Source organism: Oncorhynchus keta, chromosome 1 (genome assembly GCF_023373465.1).
Source record: "Oncorhynchus keta strain PuntledgeMale-10-30-2019 chromosome 1, Oket_V2, whole genome shotgun sequence".
In the NCBI taxonomy this organism is placed as follows: Eukaryota; Metazoa; Chordata; class Actinopteri; order Salmoniformes; family Salmonidae; genus Oncorhynchus; species Oncorhynchus keta.
Genome location: NC_068421.1, coordinates 60,349,162 through 60,375,963, shown reverse-complemented (window position 1 = coordinate 60,375,963; position 26,802 = coordinate 60,349,162). Strand labels below are relative to the sequence as shown.

At 42.4% G+C, this 26,802-nt stretch overlaps 1 protein-coding gene across 1 annotated transcript; it reads right to left on the bottom strand.

The window, feature by feature from the left end:
• Positions 1-6,625: 6,625 nt before the first annotated feature.
• Positions 6,626-25,694, bottom strand: LOC118389772 (hepatocyte nuclear factor 6). The gene is made up of 2 exons (XM_035779621.2): positions 24,492-25,694; positions 6,626-9,386 (listed from the first exon to the last, which is right to left on the bottom strand). Exons 1-2 carry the CDS (start codon positions 25,528-25,530, stop codon positions 9,094-9,096), a joined length of 1,332 nt encoding a protein of 443 aa, XP_035635514.1. The 5' UTR covers positions 25,531-25,694; the 3' UTR covers positions 6,626-9,093.
• Positions 25,695-26,802: the final 1,108 nt, after the last annotated feature.

Below are 26,802 nucleotides of genomic sequence, written 5' to 3'. Positions count from 1 at the left end.
CTAGAACTCTGCTCTGGACTACCAGACCATGGCCGTTACCGTCACCTTAGCATCAGTGTTCTCTGCCCTCTACACCTCCCTGGTCCTCTTCTTCGTGCCCCTGGGGGTGTTCTAGAACTCTGCTCTGGACTACCAGACCATGGCTGTTACCGTCACCTTAGCATCAGTGTTCTCTGCCACCCTTGTGGTTAGAATTCATGGAATGGATGTCAACAGAGGTCTGTGGAGTTTAGCAATCACTGTTGATTGTTGTCTAAGGCTGCAGATTGAATGTGATGATTTTGATATGAATGTATGACATGATATTTAATTTGTTATATTTTGGTTTGTGTTCCTTAGAATATTATCCTGACCAGACACAGGACTGTGGAATGTGGCTGCGTAGATCTCTCTCTCTCTCTCTCTCTCTCTCTCTCTCTCTCTCTCTCTCTCTCTCTCTAGCTTATGCTTTCAGTAGTATATTCATTCTCTGATCCTTTGATTGGGTGGACAACATGTCAGTTCATGCTGCAAGAGCTCTGATTTGTTGGAGGACTCCGGAAGTTGTCATAATTACTGTCTAAGTCTTTGTAAGGGGATGAGAACCATGAGCCTCCTAGGTTTTGTATTGAAGTCAATGTCAAAGTCAATGTACCAGGAAGCTAGCTCTCCTTCAGCTACACCATGGTGCTATCATACAGAGTGCTGCTGAGGCTACTGTAGACCTTCATTACAAAACAGTGTGTTTTAATCAATTATTTGGTGACGTGAATATATACTACATGATCAAAAGTATCGAACATCTCATTCCAAAATCCTGGTCAATAATACGGAGTTGGTCCCCCCTTTGCTGCTATAACAGCTTCCACTCTTATGGGAAGGCTTTCCACTAGATGTTGGAACATTGCTGCAGGGACTTGCTTCCATTCAGCCACAAGAGCATTAGTGGGGTCGGACCCTGATGTTGGGGGATTAGACCTGGCTTGCAGCTGGCGCTCCAATTCATCCAAAAGATGTTTGATGGGGTTGAGATCAGGGCTCTGTTCAGGCCGGTCAATTTCTTCCACACTAATCTGGACAAGCCATTTCTGTATGGACCTCGCTTTGTGCACGGGGGCATTGTCATGCTGAGACAGGAACTGGCCTTCCCCAAACTGTTACCACAAAGTTGGAAGCACAGAATGTCATCATATAATGTTGCATTACTATTTCCCTTCACTGGAACTAAGGGGCCATGAAAAACCACCCCAGATTCCTCCTCCACCAAACCTTACAATTGGCACTATGCATTGGGGCCGGTAGAATTCTCCTGGCATCCGCCAAACCAGGATTCATCTGACAGATTGTGAAGCGTGATTTATCACTCAAGAGAATGCATTTCCACTGCTCCAGAGTCCAATAGCGGTGAGCTTTACATAACTCCAGTCGACGCTTCGTATTGTGCATAGTGATCTTAGGCTTGTGTGCGGCTGCTCGGCCATGGAAACACATTTCATGAAGCTTCCGACGAACAGTTCTTGTGCTGACGTTGCTTCCAGACGCAGTTTGGAACTTGGTAGTGAGTGTTGCAAATGAGGACAGACGATTTTTACGCACTTCAGCACTCGCTGGACCCGTTCTGTGAGATTGTGTGGCCTACCACTTCTCGGCTGAGCCGTTGTTGCTCCTAGATGTTTCCACTTCACAATAACAGCACTTACAGTTGACCGGCAGCTCTAGCAGGGCAGAAATTTGATAAACTGATTTCTTGGAAAGGTGGCATCCTACGACAGTGCCATGTTGAAAGTCACTGAGCTCTTCAGTAAGGTCATTCTACTGCCAGTGTTTGTCTATGGAGATTGCATGGCTGTGTTCACGATTTTATACACCTGTCAGCATGAAATAGCCAAATCCACTAATTTGAAGGGGTATCCACATACTTTTGTATATATAGAGTATTTTATATACTTTTTTTTCAAAAAGGATAACTTTTTTAATGTTTCACTATTATTATTTTTATGAAATTAACATAGGAGGATGGTCCTCCCCTTCCTCCTCTGAGGGGCCTCCACTGCTAGGATGTGTGCACCATGCTTTGGGATCAATTTTTGTGTTTGCCCATAGAAGATTCCATCCTTTCAAAAGCAACAAACCAAACTGAGACAGCAAAGATGTTTTATCCTTGTTTTATTTGTTAATTTATTTCAAAACACGTAATTTACCCATATTATCCTTTTAAGTTTTTATTTTCTGTAACAGTTAGCTATTACTCAGATTTTTTTCCATTTAAAAAGTCTCCACTAGAGCTAAAGAAAAAGTTATCCACAGGCTCTCCGGCTTCTGCAGTGGGAGGAGGGAAAAGAGGCTCTCAGACCAGAGGGGGTGTGTGTGTGTGTGTGTGTGTGTGTGTGTGTGTGTGTGTGTGTGTGTGTGTGTGTGTGTGTGTGTGTGTGTGTGTGTGTGTGTGTGTGTGTGTGTGTGTGTGTGTGTGTGTGTGTGTGTGTGTGTGTGTGTGTGTGTGTGTGTGTGTGTGTGTGTGTTTACATGGCCAGTGTTGGAATCAATAGAGCAGCTTTGAGAGCTGGCCATTGTCTTGGTTCAGTGGTCAGGTTTTCATACCTCTGATTTCATCTTTGGTTTTTAGCATAAGCTCTCAAATGGCAGACTTCAATTCCATGTGTGTGTGTGTCTGTATGAGTTAGTTTGTGTTTACTGAAAGTCACCCTTGCCTTTTGAAACTTATGTAAACTATGGTCCATTTGGATGTCTGCATTGATTGACTGGGGCCTTCCTTGTCCCTAAACAGAGACTATCCAACATTGTAACGTGTGACCATATAGCAAAATGATTTAGGCTACCCGTGTATGGGCATGGACTCCATGTCATGTCAATGGCAGTTTGGGGCCGTTCTAAAATCTAGTAAAAATACAGTCTGGTACCCACTAGAGAGTCAGTGCTGTAGTGCCTCTCCTCTCCAGGCACTCTACAGTACCCTGAGTGTCTGGAGCTGCTAGACCCACTCTGGGGGAAACCGGGAAGGGTCAGGGGTCATGAAATGGAAAGGGTAGGTGGGGGATAGAAGGTTGTACACTCTGACCCAGCAGCAATGACTAAGATTGGGGGGTCAGGTGTTTGCATAGATTTCTGTGCAAAAGCCACCAGCCAGATCCTCTTATCTCTCACGGCTGGTTTTGTCAACATTAGATCAGAAGGAGAGGGGTTAGATGGGAAATGTAGTGATAGCTGTTTTGCACTGCATTGTGTAGTTTTTCTCCCACCCAATGCAGTGCCAGTGAGGGAAGGCACGTGAGACCGACAGGTGAGAGGGAATGTTGTTGGGTTTCCTTCTTGATCAGAAATTGGTTACTATTATAGACAAGGGATGTCAGAGTAAGAGTTTCTCAATGTAAGGGCTAAATGTTTGGGATGATTTTACATTTTAGTAATTTAGCAGACAGAGCAACATACAGGAGCAATTATGGTTAAGTGCCTTGTTCAAGGGCGCATTGACAGATTTTTCACCTAGTCAGCTCAGGATTTGAATCAGTAACCTTTTTGGTTACTGGCCCAACAGTCTAAACCACTAGGCTACTTGCCACCCTACTACATGTGTGGGTTGTGATGAGATTTATGATAGGGAGTGTATTGCAGTGTGGGGTAGTGGGTTGTGATGAGATTTATGATAGGGAGTGTATTGCAGTGTGGGGTAGTGGGTTGTGATGAGATTTATGATAGGGAGTGTATTGCAGTGTGGGGTAGTGGGTTGTGATGAGATTTATGATAGGGAGTGTATTGCAGTGTGGGGTAGTGGGTTGTGATGAGATTTATGATAGGGAGTGTATTGCAGTGTGGGGTAGTGGGTTGTGATGAGATTTATGATAGGGAGTGTATTGCAGTGTGGGGTAGTGGGTTGTGATGAGATTTATGATAGGGAGTGTATTGCAGTGTGGGGTAGTGGGTTGTGGGCATATTTTGGCAGTTGGGGCACTACAGCAGTAAACAACCCGGAGAGCCTCTTTTCCCGATTTCCCATCCCCCCTACCGGCCTGTCCTCTCTCGACCTTTTCCTTGTTTTGAAACTGATTGTCTTCTACCATCACAAAGACACTTGGTTCTGATTGATTAACAGGTACCAGAAGAGGGAGAGCACAGTGTGACTGGGGGTGGTAACGGGGTCTGACTGCAGGCCGACTGGCAACTTTACATCCCAAGGGGAAATGATGCACATATGCTGTTTGACAGAAGATGAGAACATCTCTGGTTGGAGGGGTCAGTTGCCAACGTACTGGTTGGTTGGTAAATGTTTACATTTTGCATGAAAAAGATTAGAACCCAAAGAGATTTTTGTTCACATAAATTCAAATGCACAAACACACACAGATGAAAGAAAAGGATGAGACATACAGTACATATAGGCAGCTACACCCACAGGCCTGTGGCTTAGTCCCTCTGATTAACTCCAAGGAAACAACCCGGCCTTGGAAAAGCAGGACAGCCACCAACAGGACCTTGTTAGTAGCCAGGCTGAGGAATGAGATTGAATGAGATTGATTGGAGAGGAGGAGTGGAATCTCCCCAGCACACTGCCCCCTACTGTCAGGATGTATATACATTGGGGAGGGGGAAAGGGTTGAAACAACACATGCACACAACCAGTGAATCCAACAGTGACAAATAGTCTAAAAACAAAGACCCCTCCAACGCCAAACTCCAACCCCACCCTTTTACCAAATACCCCCCTCCACCCACCCCCAGTCTTTCCTTCCTCCTCTCCCACAAAATCACAGGTCATTCCTGTAGGTTTCTATACAGTTATACAATATCCATGCAGAAAAAAAGGTTGCACCCCCCTTTCAGTGAGAGGTGCTGTTTTTTTTATATTTTAATAACATCAGGAGTACTTGAACACACTCAGGAACCTTCAAAAGTAACTGTGAAATTGTTTTGGAGAAAAGAGAACAACATGGCAGAAGAAAGCTTAGGATGAGTAAAAAAGGTCTTCCTTTGGTTGATATTCAAATGATACTTTTTTTGGAATTCGATCCAAATCCGTGTTTTTTTTGTCTTTGAAAAAACACCTCTCAAAGAGTTGAGCTAACACATGTGTTGAGTAGCTCTTATAGCACTCTTTCTCTCTTTCCTTCCTCTTATAGCACTCCTTCTCTCTTTCCTTCCTCTTATAGCCTTCTCTCCTGTCCCTTGTTCTTTTCCCATTTGAACTTCCACAGAAACATTCACAATGTCTTTCCTTTCTGAAAACATTAAGTACATGCCGTAGCAAAACAAGCAGGAAACAGACAAGAAAATGAGCAAACAAATTCAAAAATGTAACAGTATAAAGCTTCAAGTTACAAGTTCCAAAACTAACTATCATAGTATCGTAGTATCATAATCATTGTTATCATTCGCATTACTATTTTAAGTTAAATTACATAAACTTTACATGAAAGGTTTGAGGTATTTCAGAATTAATTGTCAACACATGCCTACCAAGTCTTAGCTCTGGCCAGGGGGAGAAGTTGATGTGTGAGATGAGTAGACAGGGTGGGGTTGGAGGGAGAGGGAAGTTGTGTCAGTCTATAATTGTCAGTGACTGTTCCAGTGCCCAGTGCTTCATTAGTTCTGGCACCAGGTGTGGAGAGAGAGAGTGGCAGTCAGTGGGGCGATATTACAACTACAACCTGGTCACTTCTGACTTCTGTCAAAGCCCTTAACCACCTCCCTTTCTGTTACATAAAAATATCTCTGTTGGGAGGGGTAAAGGGACAGAGAGCAGAAGAACACCAGGCTACAGAAACGAGGGCTCTGCGCTACTCCGACAGCAACTACTGTGCGGTAACAAAGCCATCGAAGGAATTCGAAGTAACATATTTTTGGTCTCAAATAAATAGTGTATAGAAAATGTTTTCTAGACTTCCTTCATGATAAAGTGCTTGGATTCTAGTGTATCAAGATGGAAAGTCAACATGAAAGAAGATGCTGACACAGCCCCCACGCCCTTTCTTTGGCCCCCCTTTCTGTCCATCTAATAATTAATGTAATGTCTATGTGTGAGTGTGTGTGTGCGTGTGTGTGTGTGTGTCCAGAGCAGTCCCACCCGTGGTTGAAGGAAAAAGGCACTCAACTCAATCTACATGGTAGCCACCTCCTCCTTTGTGGCACAATGCAGCCTGACTGCACTGTGTGTGTATGGAGCATGTCAGTGTGTCTAACTGTGTCATTGTGTCTGTCTGTAACAGCGTTGGGGCAGGGGGGGGGCTCTTTTTGGTGTGTCCCCCAGGCAGCATTGGACTGGCAGGCTGGAGTAATCTTTGGTATTCGTGGCGGTTTCACAAACCACTCAGCTTAGTGAGGTAGCCACATTGGTTCTCACTACAAACAAAGGTCATTTTTTTCAGCCACGGACATAGAGCTGAATCCTATCCTTGCTGAACTATGTACCACAAATCAATTGTTCTCATCGTACGAGACTTCAAACTCACTGCTTATAGCAAAGTGGGTTTACAGCCGTTCTATCAAACCATTTACCATGACAATGTTTTATCTAATCTGCACAGTTAATCTAACTATATTGTTGGAAATGCTACAGTTGCATTTTAAGACCATTCAGATAGCATCCATGTCCCAACTCCCCTTTAACCTTCAACCCCCCATACACACACATAACTAGAAAGGACGTATGGAGGTCATGCTGCGTCCCCTTTCCACAGCCAGTTTTGAGGCTCAGATTAAAGGGGTGCTGATGTACGGACCGCAGCCCGACATGAAACGCCATGAAAGAATACATCGTCCATCTCTCTGGTTTCTCCTTCTCTTGGGAGATATCTCCTCCTTGTCAATACTCACATATAATGCAAAAAAAGATGTCCTTCATTGGTCTCGGTCCTTGCATCCATCTTTTTCTCTTCTTTTAAAAAGTCCTTACATTTGTCTTTTTTTTATTTATCAACAAGGTGCCTTACTTATGCACGACAGAGCACAAAAGTAACAAGAAATATAAACTTTGTGTCTATGGTACTAATTACCCGCATCAATATTATAGAGTGTAAGAAAGAAAGAGAGGGAAAAGAGGGGGTAGGGGAAGAGGAGGTAGATAACCAAAGATAGAATGAAAGCGAGAGAGATTTTCCTCTGTTTCAAAATGTGTCCTGTATGTGTCGGTGTATTTTCTTTGTAACATATTGTGGTATCTTTGTAGTTTTGAGGTTTGGTATTGTATGCTTTAATAAAATCGGGTATATTTTTTTGTTTTCTAAAAAAAGCAGATTCTAATTCACTTAAAAGTTTATTGTGGGTTGCTATGGCACATACTGCCCATCAGTAGGAGTAGGGCACACTGTAGCTGTATGTGAATGCAATGCCATATTCTCTGATTATCATTAAGGCAGTTAGCATTGGCACTAGTTCTTGTAGCATTTGTGACTGTAGTATGTCGCGGCATGCCACAGACAATAACCATTGGGTGGGAATATCAAGTGGAAGATTGGCTCTTTTCCAAATCTGCTCATCCCTATTTTTGGTAAAAGACGGATGCATCTAAACTGTGTGTCATTCAGTTTCAAAACAGGAAGCCTCCCCACCATTTTTGCGTAAACGATGATGTAATACTAAATCTCCGTAGCACCTCAAATGTTTCTGCATCCATCATTACCCCTCTGTCCACTAAATTAAACTGAGACATATCTCTGTATCAACTGTATGTGTTTCTGAGTGTATCTTTTCAATAACCTGACGTGTATGTTGTGACACAAGGTAATCTATTTGCTTGGTGAGTGTTATTAAGGTAACGAATTTGGAGTGTTTACTAAAAACCTGCCTCTTCTTTTTCCCAGTGTATAGGTGGCTGGTTGAACCATCCCCTCCTCCTACTTCACCAGTCCTTGTTGGATGAGGAACAACAATAGGATAATGGCTCTCTATTGATCTGCCATCAGAGAGGTGCGAGGGCCTGAAAATGTTGTGCCATGGCCTCTCTCTCCCCAGCCCTGGAACACACTGAGAAGCTTCTCCTAAGAGGACTGCGGTCTGCAGCTTCTCCTATAACCAGCAGGGGGCACTAGGGCACCTTCAGTGCAGAGTAGACTGGACGCTGCTGCCGGGTGAGGCCATTGTGTCGCCACCTCCATTGAGTTCCCTATGTGCTCTTCTTACATTCTTTTCTGCAGCAGCTGTAATACAGTTGGCTGGACGCCTGCCTGGCCGTGTTGTCGCTTGGTTTCTGTATTGATCAGTGAAAAGCAGCTCCCTCCTGAACAAAGAGCATGTCCAGACATATCTCCTCCCCGATGGTCACAAACACAGACGCTTCTGCTTCTCCAAAGCAACGACAGTCTCCCTGCAGGCCTCCAACATCTGTGCAAAAATATAGACCTGGGCAGCCGGGCAGACCTGAGTATCTTTACTGCCAAGCGTCTTCTGTTTCACCTTCAGGAAGGGTCAAGGCCCTGCTCCCTCTCCCTGTCTGCATCGATTCATTTTTCAATTCATTAGTTTGCCGGCGTATGATCCGAGTGGCTCGCTGAAATGGCTGGCCATCAGGGAATACCTTTGGCAAAGAAGGAGTGGAGAGAGGGAGGAGAAGACTGGTCGAGCTTTTGTTTTTTCATGGGGTTGTGTTGTTTTCTCTAGGATGGTCTTGCGCACAGGACTGGGTTAGATAACAGGGCTGTGTGCTGTCAGGTTTATTGATGTTCTTTTGTCTTTGTTGAGAAATGTGAGTAGAGAATGGGGCTGAGCAGACTCATAGCAGACACAAAGGGGAGAGCTTGGAGGGATTCAGCAGCAACTACCTGGATAGGGAGGCTGGCTGAGGCTTGATGTTGCGATCGTTTAAACATAGCAACGTATCATGGTGCCTGTAGTGTAGATGGACTGACACCATCAAAAGAAACCCAATTCAATCAAAAAAAGATGATTGTCCTTGTGTGGACCTGACTACATGTTACCTTTACGTTTCACTTGCTTCATAACAGTCCAGTGGTGAGACTTTCAGATCGTTGTGGTTAAAGGTACGACTGACCAAGAGGTGGTTGCATGGAAGGAATGAGGCATCAACATGGTTATTGGGAACGGAGTGGGCTACAGGAGGTACTACCTTCCCATCCCCATGCCACCCTGTGGCTCCCCCCGGGCCTCTCAGGCTTTGGAGAAGGTGTTGGCCGAGGTGCCCGGCTGGCCGGGGCTGGTGCCGTGTTCGTCGTGCCAGCGATCCACGCAGCGGCGCCGGGCATTCATGAAGAAGTTGCTGACGGTGTTGAGCTCCAGGCCCAGCTGCTGGGAGATGGTGATCTGCATCTCCTTGGACGGGCGCTTGTTCTCTTTGAAGATGGCGATGAGTGTGCGGCGCTGCAGGTCTGTGAAGACCAGCCGCTGCTTTTTGGGCGCCATGTTGCAGTCTTTGTGCTGCTCCTGCTCCTTGCGCTTGCAGGCTGTAAGGGGTGGTAGAGTTGGGGTTGGGAAGACAAAAGGGAAGAGATAAACATAGCATAAATGCAGTGTTATAGTTATAGTACTGTAATACTATATGAATATGAGTATTTCAGATAGAGTAAATGGTGAGAGATGCAGAGGGAGAATTAGGGGAAGGTGTGGGAAATTAGCCATTAGCCAGACATAAAAACAGGTTTCAACAGCAGCAAAATAGATTGAGCTCCCTTATATTGCCATGTATTAAACTTGGTGCCCAGTGGGAATATTCCTTCCATCCTGCAGAGTGCAGACGGAGCTAGCCTGCGGTGAGCTGCTCTGGCTGCCTGGTGGAGACACTGCTGTTTGATTCAATATTAATGCAGTTTGGGTCGCAATGGGAGACTGAGTGACTGTTACACAAAAGTGAGCGTTTGTGTGTGTGTGTTTGTGTGCCTGTGTGTACGTGTGTGTATGTGCGCGTGCGTGAGTGAGTGAGTGAGTGAGTGAGAGACAGAGAGTGAGAGAAGGGAGAAAGAGAGCTTAGTGTGTGTGCATGTGTGTATGAGAGAGGGAGTGGTAGAGAGGGAGATATTGACCCACATTGCTGTAGGAATTGGGGGGTTCTCTACAGGGACGGAGGTCAGAATCCCCTCCAGCAGGTCTGCCGTCTGCTACATCAAACATAGAGCCACTGGAGCCCTGTCCATTGAGCTCTGAGGTGGTATTTATAACTGCCTCCAACACAAAATGGAGTGTTGAGTGTGTACTGACTTCTATGAGGAGCAATTTGAAGAGAAAACATCTAGTAATACTTAGAGGCACTAAATAAAAATGTACAGAATATGTCATGTACAGTAAACTAAGTATGAACTATGTATAAAGGTGAAATGAAGAGTGAAAACCCGATGAGACGGGTATAGATGTGGAGGAGGTGCGTTTCGTCCCTGAGGAATCAAGGCAGTGGGTTATTTCCCCTGCTGTTGCCATAATTACTCTCTTTTTCTACCTTTTTTCACTCCAATGTTCCTTTATTCCTTTATTCTTCACTTTCTCTGATGTGTGTGCGCCTGTGTGTGTGTGTGTGATTGTGCTGAAGTGGCTGGAGCAAGGCTTTGGCGCTGTGTGTCTAATTACAGTGGTCCAGAGCCCATTGATCAGCCATTGCGTGTCAAATCTGTTTACTACAGCCGTCTAACCTCCACACCAGCACATCCATCATATTCATGTTTCACATCAACACTACAGGCCTTTCCTACTCTACCCACATACACTATACACTGGGTCTGCACTATTGACACACTTGTACAGTGTTTAGCCTACCCCATTGACATGAATTTATAGCTCATCAGTTAGTGCTGCTGGTTTAGTTGTTGTGGTGATGATGATAGTTTCATATAGTCTGGATGTATCATCATTGTAGTTAGCTTGAGCAACAGATGACATTAGATTCAACAGGCTATTGATGTGTGTAGTGTATAATTATTAACACAGCTATCCACTCTTATCCCTCTCTCCATCCAGCCCCTTCATCTCATTATGTTCGAGTTGTACACAGAGCTCTGTGGGAGACTTTTGGCCCCGTTGTTTTATCGTCTCTTAGTCAGTCAGAAGGTGTCACTAGCGCTGTGCTCTGGCCGTATGCGGCCCCATACTGGGCTGCCTTGCTACAGGCGCTGGATTTAGTAATCAATAGCGATCGATCGATGAGGAAGGGGGCCCTGATTACTGAACCAAGCGCGCCGTAGAGAAGAAGAAAATCGATCACTGCAGCTTTTAGAGCTACAGTAGGCACAGAGACGGACATAAACTCATGCACAAAGAACTATCCACATTGGACTCATAATAGAAATGTATTTGGCTTTTATTTTTGGCTTTCAAGTTGGTCTACTCTTTCCGGCCTAACACCCTGGCAATTAGTCTACCCGTTCGTTACTTAGCTGTGGCTGCAGTGGAATCAGCGTAGTAAAATGAATAAATAGATAGGCTAAATATATACAATTATATTTTTTTGTTTATTCAATATATTTCCGTCCTAAACTTGAGAATTGTATTGGATAATCGCCTATAGCCTACGTTTGACGTGTGTATAAGGTTAGGGGGGAGTTGCTATTAAAGCAACTCATTCCAAACAGTATTGTATTAAGATACAATACTGTGCCTCATGCTTTGGCAGAAACAAAATGTGCTCTGAAATGTGTTCATATAAGATTGAAGGTGTATGTACCTACTCCTCTTATTAGTATTGACATATTGTGCAGAATACGAGCCTAAGTTCTCACATTTCTGTAAAATGCCATTTAACACATTTTAGAGATGGTAATCAGAGCAGCCATCAGAGTATAGGCCTACCCTACTCAATTAATCATCATAATTACCAATCGATACATTTGGGTCGGTATAGGGTTTACCATAATATAGCCTATGGGTGTCGGCTTTTGTCATGGTCACTCAAAACAATCTCACAATAGATGGGAGCATCCTGACTTGAACTCATTTGTATTGAACCACAATGTAAAGTCTAAATGTGTGTCAATATAAAGTTGAAAGTTGTGTAAAAACAAAAAATAGACTAACTTCTCTTTCTCTGGAAGTTATTACTGCTAGCATTACAGAGGTTACGGGAAAGGCCCTGGGTGTTCAATATCGGTTGGTAGATTTGTGAATAATTAATGTGTGAAAATCAGTTCGTGCGATTAAATATGCATCAGAAGGAGAATGGGAAGAGGCGGGCCAGGGACACAAAACATGCAGGGAAAGGAGATGGATGCCAAATAATCTACAGATACTAATCGTGTCGTGACGCGCCATGGAGCAAGCGTCTTTCGAGTTGGTTAATTGTAGGTTTTATTTGCTAAAATTTTGTAGAAACAATGGTTCTCATAAACCGCTATGTAATTGCACTTGCCTACGAAGCCTGTTATTCGAACTTCGCAGTTCCATGTTTATCCAAAAGCCATCCAAAGGCCATGTTGCCAATCTTGTGCTGCCTTTCTATTTGTGTGAGAAAAACAGAAACCTACTAGGTGTAAAATAAAGTTCGTGTCAAAAGATAGAAGTAGCCTAATCTTTAGACATTGAAATCACATTGGATCTATGGAATGAACGACATTTTGTAACGAGTTTTTGTTATTGGCCATGCAGAATGAATATAATGCCCCGTAGGGCTTTGATCATCTAGTCCTACAATATAGCTAATAATGTCTAATAGCCGTGGCTAAATATTTAATGTCAACAGTCCTAAATGTAAAACACATGTCCGTTCAGGACTTCTGGTGAAAGTGTATAGGGTGTATGGTCTACTCTAGCACTAGACTACCGATGTAATTAATCTACCAATAAACATTTTTACTGGCTGCGGTTCAACATCATACACACTATAAAGCCACCTTCAAGTCATGCTTCCATTGCCCTTACAGAAAAGAACCCGAGGCACTTATCTCTGCCTTATAAGCACTGCCAGTTGGCATGTATCAATGTGTTATCTAAAACTCAATTATTTCCCCCTGCAGGATTCTAGATGCCACAGAATCGGATGCACCTTTTCTCCAGACCTTGAATAGTGCTGTAAAATGGGACGTGCAGTATTATAAAGGAATGTTTTTTTGTTTTTCACTTATGTTGTGTTGCACAAAGATTGATAGTATGTGTATCGACTGGGCTGCACTTTAAAGGCTAGTTTGTACAGTATTTATTCCATTCAGACCGCAGGGCAGTGCCAATGTTTCCCAATGCAAAGTACTTCCAACTCAATACTCCTTAATGTAATGAGGCAGAGTTGATGCTAATATACTGATAACTTGATACAATGTGTTTGTTTACCTTGCACACTGCTCTGCTGCAAGGCATTCCCCCACAACTTTAATGACACTTTGAAAGTCACCCGGCTCAAATCACTTGATGGAAGAAGAATGGTTCTAACTGCAGTTCAGGATCAATTCAATACGTTTTCATTTGACTTTTTTTTTTGTTTAATAAGTTATTGATAGTTCATATTTTACCAGTCATTAGGCTTCCATTATATATGAGATCATCAGTCAGAGATTTCTTTGTGTGCAATATTCACCAATCAAATGTTTTTTTTTTGTTTGCTTTAATATTTGCTCTTAAATAGAAGTCAAGTGAGCACTTCCTTAATCACCTTAAGATAAATATTAGGAAGTATGCAGGCCCAGAACCTGATATAATACAATATGTACGTACCTCATTACTTGTGATAACAACTGTGCCATTCACAGTTGCATAATTCCTTTGAAAACAGTGCTCAAGTGTTCAGATTGTCGATGGAAACATTCAGATTATTACCAGTAATGTTTAACTGAAGTCAAATATGACTAAATTAGTGTCTTGGCAAATGTTGTAGACGTCATGCTTAAATTGATTAATAAAGCATATCATAATTGGCAACAAAAGTCAGTGAAAGTTGCACAATGAAATATGGTGTCATTTCCCAGTAAACCGACTGCAGGGGAAACGTAGGAGTGCCCATCTATAGATTGCAATAGTGTTATAAACTCTACTTTTGTTTTATGATTAAACATTTAGAATTGAGTGACACCTCATTACTTTATTTTATGGACTCTGTCGTGTTGGTGTTTCCCTGATTTAAGAAAGGCAATAACCGAATGATTCTTCTTGTTAGAGATATACAGTTAATGTGAAACAGCAATACAAGTACTAGTGCAACATGTTTGCAAGAGTGGGATCATGTTAATACATTGACTAACTTCGCTGAGATTGGTTTGATCTATACTTAAGACTAGAAAATAATAATAATAATATTTTTACATCAAGAGGTCTGTCAGGTCTGTGAGCTTCTTATCTAAATCCTAAATAACAACAGGTGTATCTCAAATTTGGACGACATTGTCAGTTTATAAATCATTTGATGTAATGGGATTCGTTGTAAATTAATTGTGAACTTATTTGATGTATATAATCATAACACATTTGATCTCATTGTTATTATTTTTAGGTTATACCTGAGTTACTAATCCCCAATTTTAGTAAAAGACACTTCATGCTTCCAGATGACTTTAAAAAAAAATAAACAAACAGGTAGGCCTATATAAATAAATAAACACATTTCTGAAATAAATAAATATGTGAGCGTGTGAAATCTGTCTCAGCAGCCAGGCTAGAGGTGTGTGCTCTGTCGGATTTGAAGTGGGAGAGCAGAGGGGGTGGGGTATGGTGGGGGAATCGATAACTAACCGCACCGTTCAGCCAACCGGTCTGCCTGGGATCGATGGCTTGAATGGGGCTGATCTGAAATTGGGTGCGGTGCGACTCTCTCCCGCAGAGGCCGGGCTACTGCGGGCGAGAAACAGTCACTATGTCAACCATGGACTCAACCTGTTGTTCATAATGACTTACTATGAATAACTGGCATGTAACAAGTCATTGGGTCAGTGTAAGAGGTGGACATGCAATATGCTTTTCAAATCATTAATATGGGCTGTTATTTAGTTTATTCCAATAGGGATTATCACCTCATCGTTTTCGATTATTTAATTGCAGTTATATTATGTTGATATTGTGAAGGTGGGCAGTCTGTTCTTGTGTGATCGTACTTATGCACATGTTTTGCATAGCCTATCCTATTCTTAAGTTGTTTTATAGCAACAAATCTGTATAGATGGGTTGGTTAACAGAAATACACCATCAAGCGATATATATAGGCCTACAGGCCACAACATCAAATAGACAATGAAAAACTCAAATACCCTGGCCCAGAGACTATGTTGAGGAATGTTGTTTTACGTTTTAAAATAAAATGAAGACAAACAGTCAGTGTTATTTCATTGGCAGTATGGATGATTTACCACAGGAAACCACGCATATCTTTTTTGAGTGAGTTATGTGCCCAACATTAACACTGCGTACCCGCCTATCAGTAAGGGAATCTTGTTCAAATCAAATTGTGTTTGTCACATACACATGGTTAGCAGATGTTAATGCGAGTGTAGCGAAATGCTTGTTCAAACGTCACAGTGGTGTTTGTTCTTCCGCACTCATATAGGCCTACTGTTCCTGGCATGTTCAGAACTTTAATTTGCTCTATAACGCCAAAAAACCATATTGCTTAGGCTTAGGGTACCAATCCTACCTCTGTTTATTATGTTAAACCTTAAGTTGATTTACTTTACGTCACTCTTTGAGTATTTTTCTTATTTTTAGTGATTTATGGGAAGGTCCGACCGAACATTTTTATCACTGAAGCAGCCTGCTAATCATCTCAAAGGTCAATTTTGATGGATTTAATTCTGCAGTCAGCTGAAAAAACAGTGCAGATGAGAACTTGTATGGAAAATGTTATTCAACCAACGAGGCAGCTCAAATGGCTGCAAATATGACTAAACAGTAGCCAATGTAATAAAAGCAGAATTGTAGTATCAATAAATACTACGACTAGTAATAATTATTATTATTATTAGAATTAACAAGTCAGAGTAAATTGAATTCAAATTAATCCAATATTTTATCAATTATATAACTATAGTCTATCGAACAAAAGCGGAGCATGGTAAAAAAAAAAAACAGTAGGGCTTGAGGTCACATAACATGTGGGTGTGAGTTGCGTTAATGAAATTGGAGACGACCTGTATCATTAACGTCTAAAACACTGCGAACTATGGCGTGAAAGTATCAAAAATGGCAACAACCGTGTGGCTAGTTTAGGTAACATAATTATCTGCATTGGACCCAAAACAAATGAGCTAAAGGAGCCTGCCTGCGTTATATGATTGAGATATACACCGTGGTGTAATTATTGTGCCTTGTGACAATCCTGAACGAATAGTAATAAACCGCAATTAATGCCATACATGGGAATTATTGACATACAAGCACACGTACACACATACACATATTAAGTGTGTTAATTTTGATATTGGATTATTGAATGTGATATATGCATTTTATGTAATTATGTATATATATATATAGCTTCTATAAGCAACAACATTTTTCATTTGTAGCCAATAGTAGAAAAGGGGTCTAAAGATTCCGGATTAGTATTGGCCTGAATAATCAGAACGATAGCCTCACTGAATTGATATTCAAACATCAATTCACATTTTTATATTGGACTCCACTCCGTTTGTTTATTTCGCATGTAATATAGCATTGATTATTTCATCAATTGATTTCACGGTCGTTTTGTTCCTTTGTTGATTTGTGTGGGTTTGCCCAACTGGAGTTTCGGGTTGCATCTGTGGGTACTGTGTGTGTGTGACTGCGGTTTTCTGCGATCGGCTGGTGATCGACCCAGGTTACAGTCAGTGTATTTGAGCGCATGCAGGCTCGGCTCTCTCAGGTTAGGCCGTTTGGACATTCAAATATTTGTCTTTTTCAGGCTCTTTAATGATTTATGTATTCAATAATATGTCCGTAATATGATCACATATTTGTTCATGTGAAATTATGGTTAATAACAATTAGTCCCAACTTTCAGTTTTCCGTCTTCAATGAGTCAAGCTGCATGCTCTTTGGAATTACTTGTCTACTATTCAACTCTGAGTTAAATGAAAAGTTTAAATGTTGAAAAAAAATGTGTATGGCGTAAAAAAAAAAGAGGCGTAACATTCCCGTGTTTTCTATTTGGTTTGACTGTTCATACCACTGTAAAATGTAGACACAACCATGTGTTATTGTGCAAATCATCTTGATACAAGCACAACATTACGCCCCTCGACTGCTTATTTATCTCTTTGCTGTGATCCGACAATAATCGATTAAGCCAATTCTGTCTGCAGATGATTATTGGCATGCAGTGCCCGAACACGTTTTATGGTAATCGGGGCCCAATGTGACCCTTTTCTAAAGTCAGTTTTAATCATAATTTTACAAAAGCATACTCATAAAACTTATGATTTCTATCATCCGTGATACTGCCTTAGAATTTGTATAGGCCTATTGTCTACAACCGAACCTGTAATATGCAAACATGGTTGTGTTCATTAAATCACCATGAATTCAGTATTGGTCTATGCATGAGGCTGCTGTCATTGCATGTTGCCATTCAATTATCAGTGCAGCCTAATTTGTTGGCTATTGGCTAATGCTGCCCTACTATTAACCTATTCGTTCAGGCTTAAATGGGGATGTGTGCATTTTCTCTCCTTCAAAGAATTGCGTGGGCATTGTCTTTCCCTTGTTCTTCGAATGTTGCACTATTCGCCTTAGATCGGGCATTAAACAAGCCATTATCGGACCTTTAATAACCAATGTCCTGTCTGGCGTCAGATAAGCGTCTACTGCTAACAGGAGAGAGAGAGCATTTCAGCACCACTGCGCAGAGATTTACCACCAGGCCCCGGCTACGCAGGGCGCACGCGAAGTGCTGTATTGGACAGTATACGCACCCATAGAAGTGGATGCAGTTGACTTGCATGAGCTCAGATTCCATCATCACATGCACGCGCATTGGCTGGTTGATTCTTGTTACAACATTTTCACACTACAAATACCCATTTAGGCTACAAACAACACAACGTGAAGGTTGGCTTGATGTATAATGTTGTCTCGTTAGCTACTCATTCCACTTCACCAAAATATTTTGGGAAATCGATTAAACCCAAAACGATATGCCTTTGTTTCAGCCATATGCCAATTCACGTGTTGATAATTTGAGTCACAGTTTACTGTGCCAAAGTGATTTTGGATAGACTATTCAATATGCCTAATAAAACATATGATAGGCCTACAAACATAATACTTTTCATATTATCTGGCAGGGAAATGTTGCTGTGATTTCAGGCTACAACAATGATCCTGTAATTCAGCAAATGGCTTCTCTTACTGTTTTATATTTGAAATCGGTGACGCAACGTCATTTAACCCTTAGATGCTAGCCTCGTGCTCACAGTTCAGTCTCCTAGCAATTTGATTTAAAGGTCATTCTCTCCTATCGATCCGGTTTGGCGAGGGGGCGACGGAAAAGCGAGGAATTGATCATCTAAAATAGAATAGACGGTATTCTAAACTGTAGGCCTATTGAGGCAAACGGGTTAGATATACTTATATGTGCTGCATTTATAATTGCATGCCCCCGTGTGAATTCTCTCTGCCCGGCTGTGTGTGTACTGTGTGTAGCCTGTGTGAGCATGTACATACAGGATGAAAATTTGAACGATATTGGTCCCTTAATATGCAGCAAGAGTGCAGCAAGGCTACTGTACAGCGTGAGTGGGGCGCAGGCAGGTGCGACTGCCCACATTTTCTTGTGTAAGGGACGGAACAGTCCTTTGTGTCAGAGCTTTACTTTATCATTTATTGATCACTTTGTAATTTTCAGAGTAGGTCTGTCTGGGCATAGACCTAATCTCATTTTAGGCTATTCCCTTATCCATAGAATACTGCTTCACCATTTTAGTGAAACGTCAACATAGCCTCTGATTAGTGGAATACTAGTTAGGATTTGGTCGTGTGAATGCAAGTGCCAATGAAAGCATGCGTTTAAATAGTCATTCCGTTGTACGTTATGAAGGGTGAGCTGTTAATGGGGAAAATGGTGTTGCACATGAGCGGAGGGGGGAAGTGTTAGCGGGAGTAGGCCTATGCCTGCATGGCGCAGCTCCAGCGATGGAAGGGAGAGACCCGGGAATGGAAATCGATACAGATTCAGAGCTCGCCAGATCGGCCTTAACAATGTATGGCGCAGACGCACTCAGTATCCCGATCACATACACACATGCAGGCACATAGGCTACACTGGAAAAATGGGGAGCCGTGTCTGTGAGTGCACGTTCTCCATCACTATACTCAATTCGCCTCCTCAAACGCAGAAAAACAAATCAGAATTCGTCATCTGGCTGCATTGACAAACATTTTGAATGGATTTGAAGAATGTGAATAGCTTTTCATTTGTGCCCGGGAGAAAATGTCCCCCATTGTCCACAACAGCCACATGATTTCAGTGTGCGCATGCGTGCGCGCGTGCGCGCGTGTGTGAATCCCAGTAGACCTATTTACAGCACACATTGCTGTGCTTAACAAAATGCGTCTGTGAAACCGCAGCTGCATGATTCTCTCCCCTTCTGTTCCCCATGCCTATCAATTATTAAAGTTCGCATCGATCATTTCGCAAGCCTGTATCAACCCGTCTCTTCATGAAAAAGCCTGCTTTCGATTATTCTAAATCAATCACGCCTAAAGGCTATATTCAATCAACACCGCTAACCGGATGTCCGGGTTAGAACATAAACAACATTCTTGCATCACAGCTTTTGATTAATACGTTGCTGAGTGTCTTTTGGTTAAACCTTTAGCTTTTTTAAGTACTGGAAAAGGTGCATTCTTGAGAAGAATCTCCCAGCAAAGTGTTTTCCAGATTGAGAATATGGACCTTTTTCTAGGGACTCTGAACTATGTGTCTTAACATAGTCCACACAGGATGGTGAGACTGATCTGATTGTGACATTGTGTGATATTATTGATCTTGACATGTTAATGGTGGGTGAAGGACATACAGTATTCTAGACGCAGGCTATATGAACATGTCAAAATAAAGAATTTGACTCATCTGGGAGATGAACATAGCCGACCTCAACCATACATTGTTGTACAGTCTTTTATTACTACAAGCTCTCTATACACCCCACACATGGTTATCTGCTTAAAAAAGGAAGACACCTGTACCATGTCAGATATATAGTTGAAATGTATTCCATTTTGAATTTGCATCCCAATATAACACTTTAAATACTTCACTGATGATGGAAATAAAACAAAACCGTTTGACATAGAAACACCAGATTTTCAGCGTAAACAGTTTATTAATTATGAAATTATGACAAATATTAGTACAATTCCACCCATTGGTTCACTAGGTCACTTGACTGCAGGAAAGGGCTACAGCAAAGCCTAAATGCATTACCTCAAACAGGCCAACAGTACGGTTCATAAAGGCCTAATTTCCTCACCATGGACAGCGGTGATCCCAAATGAAAATGTTTTTTGTCGGTGGGGGTGAGCATTTCTGTAACAAATACACTTGGAGGTGGATAGAAATGCTAGTGGTGTGTGGAACAGGCTGGGTTAGTCGATGCTTAGGTACAGTGATGGCATTGGGATTATGTCCCAACTGTTTAGAGGCAGGCAGCCATTTTTCCGAGTATATGAAGGATGCGGATGACTGCTAGGTAATAGATTCATAAAATACTCCTTTTACTTATATTAGCTTTTCATGGGTAGCATAGCCATCTTAAATATTCCTCCATCCACAAATAGGAAAAGGTATGGGGACAGCAGAGAGGTTGACCTCCCTTGATGTGATTGTAGGCCTAGCCTCTAATGAAGTATTTTGTTAGAGAACAGAACAGAACAGAGAATAATCTCACCCCCAAAATCGAATTTTTACAAACGACACAATTTTTATATTCTCCCTTTACATTTTGGATAAATGAAATTGATGCTCTTGCGAAATTTTTCATTGCGTCGTATTTTACGCATGGGTGGTTTGGCAGGATCGAATCATTTTTGTTGTCTCTATTGTCTTCCTCTTGGCTCCCGAGTGTGTCTGGAACAATGCGTTGGTGAATACATGTTTACACAGATCCAGGCTGATTGTATAACCCAAACCCCAAAGGGTGTTTTGAGAGTGAGTTTGCCATCCAGTCTACAGATGTAACATGATTACAACAGAGAGAAAAAGGTGTGCAATGGGGGATTTTTCCAGTCTCTCCACCCCCTTCAGCTCCCGACACCCCCCACCGCTCTGGGAGAGTCCAATGGGAGAGAGTGCTGAGGCGGAATAATTGATAGATGCACTGGCTATCGTTATCGATCACTGCATTATTGACCCGACTAAATACATTGAGATGGAGTGTGGAATTCAACGCAGATGCAAATACGAATTGTTTTGATCGTAAATGCAATCTTTAAATGTCTCTCAGACATTCCGTATCTTTCTCGACACAATCCAAGTTGTTGTTTTTACTATAATGCATCCTTGTTTGCGTTGGTTCAACATTTCAACATATACACTTTGTGAGCTTGTTTTTGTAAATTAGCTGTCCTAAAAAGCCAATCAGCTGATCAACGTGATCAACGTAATGCGTTACGAGGCACAGGTTGGGCAGCGTAGCCTAGTGGTTAGAGCGTTGGACTAGTAACCGGAAGGTTGTGACTTCAAACCCCCGAGCTGACAAGGTACAAATCTGTCGTTCTGCCCCTGAACAGGCAGTTAACCCACTGTTCCCAGGCCGTCATTGAAAATAAGAATATGTTCTTAACTGACTTGCCTGGTTAAATAAAGGTAAAAAAAAAAAAAGGTTGGACTTAATTGCCATACTATAGGTTTGCACTGTAGTGAGATTCACCTTGCCCTCCACTCGGGGACAACGCAGCACACATTTGTAACCATGTGTTTTATGGTGTGCGAATAAAGGGCACGCAGCCCCCCTCATTTGACTACATCGTGCTCTGCGTTTAATTTCCTGGGGAAGATTGTCATGTGAGTGTGCAGACACTGGCATTTTCACATTAGCTAAGCAGGGAAGCGGCATTGATTTGTGGGACTATGATGAATTTGGAATAGTAATTTGAATGTATTGATTGATGTGGCCGAACGAGAATCCGCACCCTCCCTTTTAGAATCCTAACTCCCACTCCCAACCCACATGCGCACAGTGGATAATGGCGAATTGAAATGCAATAAGTAAAATGTAGCTCCCACCATTTACATACCACAGTCATTTGTCATTTTGCCTGCGAGCAACTGACAGCACAAGGTAGCTCACATGACAACAGGCAGCACGTCAGGGCCAGAGGATAACCACTCGCTCGCAAAGAGCGCAGCTATTTAACAATCACAGCCATAATCATAAGCATAACAACAATAACCATAACAATCACGATAATATCACTACTACGAATGATATTGATTGATACTTGATAATAATTAATGATTCTTGCACTATACCTATTAGGCCTATAGCCTGTAAACTAATGAAGTATGAAGAATAGCCATCGGGGTTACAAATGGAGCACAGGCGTATCAATTCTAAAATGAATGCATACGAACGTGCATGCATGCTACACATACACCGGCATACTGTAGGTCTACATGCATGCAGAAATAAACATGTATGGGAAGTTATGTGCCATAGCTCCAGTTTTGTGCCTTCAGTCCATTCATTGAGAGGTTTGTATCATAGTGTGTGTGTGTCGGGGGGCTTTAAAACCCCACTGCTCAATTAGGTTTAACAGCAATGGCACTTAAAGAGACAATTGAAGAGTGTTTAAATCTTTATTTACCAGAACCCCACTAAATGCGGAACAATTTACATGCCATTAAGTGCTTTTCAATAGGGCATTGACTGGAACTAAAATATGCCACTATATCTGCTTAATTGAACTGTCCACTGAAATAAGACAGAGAAGTACTGATTGGCGTTTTGAAGCGCGTGCATGTCCAAACGGAGTCATTTGGAGAAACATCAATGAAAGTGGCCCTCACTTCCAACTCGTTAATTATCTCCTAAGCTTTATATCTTGTACAAGAACACAATTTTCGTTTTTTTTTTTTTTTTTTTTTTTTGTCTTCTTGGAGCTTTCACCGCAGGGGCTTGGGATAGCCCGGTGGTCATTGTTCCAAACTCTTACCTCTCACTGGAAAAATGAATAAATTAACTGATGAATGAATAAATGGTTATAACTTATGAATTCAGGTAAATGTGGAAATAATGGATAAATAGTTCAATCGTAGCTATATAAACATCCCATCTCTCGAAATATATTTCTCAGTCTCAAAGTGGAGTGATTATAGCAATGATTGCCAATTAAATTGTACATTTCTGGTGCATTTCCAAACTTGAGACCAAGTATTGATTATGTTTGGTGTTCAACTAATACCAATAACATTATTGAAGTAAATGCCTGTAGCTTTTTTGCTTTGCCATCCTTAAGTAGGTTAGTGTAGGCCTTAATACTTTTTAGTTTTGTGCATTAGAGTTGCATAGACCTATCTAAAAACAACAACATTCTAGGCTGCTATACTAGGCCTATGTATTTTTAGAGCCACTACAGGCTACAACACAATGTACAACTTCGACTGTAGTGATATTGCTGGTGTTTTAGAGTTGCTATGTTGTAGATTTAAGGAAAGTCATCGTTCACAGTTCATTCTGACAAATTTTTATTTCACCTCCATTCAGTTCTTATTTTCATTACTTATTCATAATCACAATATCACTATGAAGTCTCTATTCCACCTATAAAAGGACTTGGAAACTTTATAAATAAAGCGTAAGCCGCAGAATGTTGAAAATCAAAGACAGGCGCATCTGTTTGTTGAGCTGTCTTTCAGATCCAAATCGATCATTTATCAGTGTTCTACTTTGAAAAGGGACGCGGGGACCCGAAGTATCGATTCGCAAGAGGTCACGCTCCCAACTCACTGCTAGGCCCTAGCATCTCAGACGCGCCTTGTTTGTGCCTCGCGGAGTAGACAGGGGAAGGGAAAGCCCACGAGAATTCCAGCTCCATTTGATACATAATACGCTGACAAAACGATATTTAACATGAGGCTAATGGAACGACTCAACACCAGAAGAAGAGTGAATATGTGCATTTTGAACTTCTGGTCAATAATCCCACCAGTGTAGGCCTAGATGCGTTATTGTGGCCCAAATTATACAGTTACAGAGAAGCACAATCAATTTGATTCAGGGCTTTCCCTGTTTGATTTCCTATTGTCTCTGGTCTAAACACCTTGTCGTGTGTGTGTGTTCCCCATTACGCGCGTGCGTAAAATTGATTCAAGTATAACGTTGGAAGCACACTAGTGAGTATTCAAAAACTTGAAACAAGTTCATTTCTATATGTTGTCTTCAAGTTTAACAGCTAATTAGAATATCACCTGCAGAGTAGACTACCACAGCATAGCTGCTGTTTACTCTGTCATACTTTATTATATGAGCATGAAGCAGTCAATCCAATCTGGATTTAAATATCTTTTCAAACAACCAATTCAACATGCTGGTTTAACAAAGTTTAAAGAATAATAGCCATTGTTCACTCCTCAAAGAATCTATGCTAACTTGTTACAGTGATATCTGTTTGAGTAGCGATTGATAGTCTCGCCACATTGAGATCCCTTCACATTTGGACGTCTCTTTACTCACCTGCTAGTCTGAGTGCCGACATTCTCTGGAACTCCGGTTCTTGCAGCCACTTCCACATCCTCCGGAAGGTTTCCCGGCCAGACTTGAGTTTACTCCAGGGTTTAGGGTTCCTCAGCAGGTCAGACAGGGTTCCCTGGGACCGACACAAGATCCGCTGGGCGAAGATGGCCTGGGGAATGCTGTAGCGCTTGAGTTCCGCCGTTATTCGTTGTGCAACCTCCTTGGTGTTTATTTCTTCCACCTGCCCGGACCCACCCTGCCCGCCCCCCGCCGTCTGCCTCTCCCGGTCAGAGAGCATGGATCCGTTAGCCTGAGAGTGCGGATGGCTGTGATGGTGCATACCGTTCAGGGATGACATGATCCCGGCCCCGTGGCCCCCAAATCCCCGGGCCAGATGTTCCTCGCTCCGGGACAGCATCGCAGCGTGAGACTCGAAGCCTCCCGAAGAGAGCATCTTGTCGTTAGAGAGGTGGGCTCCCTGACCATAGGCACCAAGAGTCTGCTGCGAGTTGTGCAAAGACCCGAGGCCGTTGGAGAGAGGGGACAGTGGCTGGCCCATGCCGGACATGTCTTTAGGGTAGTGGCCGTAGAGGTTGCTCATTGAGGCAAGGCTCCTGTCGTCCCGCATGAGCGTGAAGCTGCCGCTGACGTTACCGGTGGTGAGACGCTGATGGGCCGGATGGTGGTGAGCGTGCGGGTGAGGATGATGGTGAAATTTATCCGAGACGGTGGCTATGGGAGGCAGGTGCTGCAGCGGTGTCAGCGTAGTGTAAGTACTGCTCATGGTCATCCCGGAGTCGCAGGACATAGTCATGGCGGGGTGCAAGGGACCGGACAATGCATGGTCTGTGCGATACTCCCCAGCTCCCTCTAATATTGAGGCCATACTGGACACCATGGCTGACCGTCCGTGCGACACCAAGTTCCGATGCGACGCCAAGGACTGCCGTGCGTGGTGCGGAGAGTTCATTAAGTCAGCCGTTTGATGAGAATGAGATACGCCGTGCAGATTTCCAATGTTTTCCATTGTAAGTTCCATTGTTGAAATAATCTTTATTTACACCTCTCTCTCTCCCCTCTCTCACTCGTGCGCACTCTCTTGTTCCCTCGCTCTCCCTCTCCCTCTGTCTCTCACACTCCTTTCCAATAAAATGTTAACGATTTCAAAGCCAAGCCATTGATTGTAGTAGCCTCTTCAGTCAATCCAGCATGATTTCAAGCGATCAGTTGCCCGCGACAGAGCTGTGCCACCAACCACTGCTCACACTTCTGGTATGGTGCCTGCTTGTTTGTAACCTATTCCATTCGCTGTAGCGCACCACTACTATCGAAAGCAAAGGCTGTGCTTCCAGCGTGTATGTTGACGTGCCCGCGCAAATGTTAAGACGTGACTGTGCATGTGTGCGCGCACTGTGTTACAGTGTTAGCATTCAGTCCAGAGGTGGACTGACCATCTGGCATTTTGGACAAATGCCAGATGGGCTGTTCCATTTTTAGCCCAGTGGCGCTATCTGACTTGGGTTTTATGGCCAAAATAATCTTGAGCTGGCTAATAATGGGGACCTCAAGGAAAAAAATTGACCGGTGTGGGTGTCTCGGGTGAAAAAAATGGCTAGTGTGGCCACAGCAGAAAAAATGGACAGTTGCCGTTAGAACTCCCAGGGCCGATTTCTGGTCCCAGTCCTCCCCTGATTCAGTCTGGGGCTGTCTGACATCATTAGCCCTTTGTCAGACAGAGGTTTGCTCATGTTGTAAACTAATCCTGGAATTCCTCAACAAGATTACATTGGACATTTAAAGAGATAAGAGACAGACATGTATCTTAAGCAAAACTGCAAGCCCTCGCCAAGCAACATTTACCTTGAGCTATTTGGGAGTCCTGGATAAGAGACTTTGGTTTAGCCTGATAAAGCTGCCTAACTTGGCACCAGAACATGTGATTTCTCAAAGGTTAAATATTAATTGAAATGCTTAACATCATGCTACTGCCATGAATAAAAGCTATGTTCTTCTAAACAATCTTGCACTTCGTAAAAAATTGCAAGGTAGCCTATCCACCTTGGAGTTTTCAGTCAGGAGAGGATGCACACATTGTTTATTTCACACACATGATATATGTTTTTTAGAATGCAAATATAGGGATAAGTCATTGGGAAAATGCTATGCATTTTGTTGTGTGAAAGACATACAGTGCCTCCACAAAGTATTCACCCCTTCACTTTTTCCACATTTTTTTGAGCTTCAGCTGGAATTTAAAATAGATGAAATATAGATTTAAAAAATATTTTTCGACATTTTTACAAATGAATGA

Bases quoted from the DNA above. Each gene is read 5' to 3' on its own strand.
- LOC118389772 (XM_035779621.2), bottom strand. From the start codon at position 25,530: ATGGAACTTACAATGGAAAACATTGGAAATCTGCACGGCGTATCTCAT. The intron at 9,387-24,491 runs GTGAGTAAAGAG...CACCCCTTACAG, and splicing joins GTCGGCACTCAGACTAGCAG to CCTGCAAGCGCAAGGAGCAG.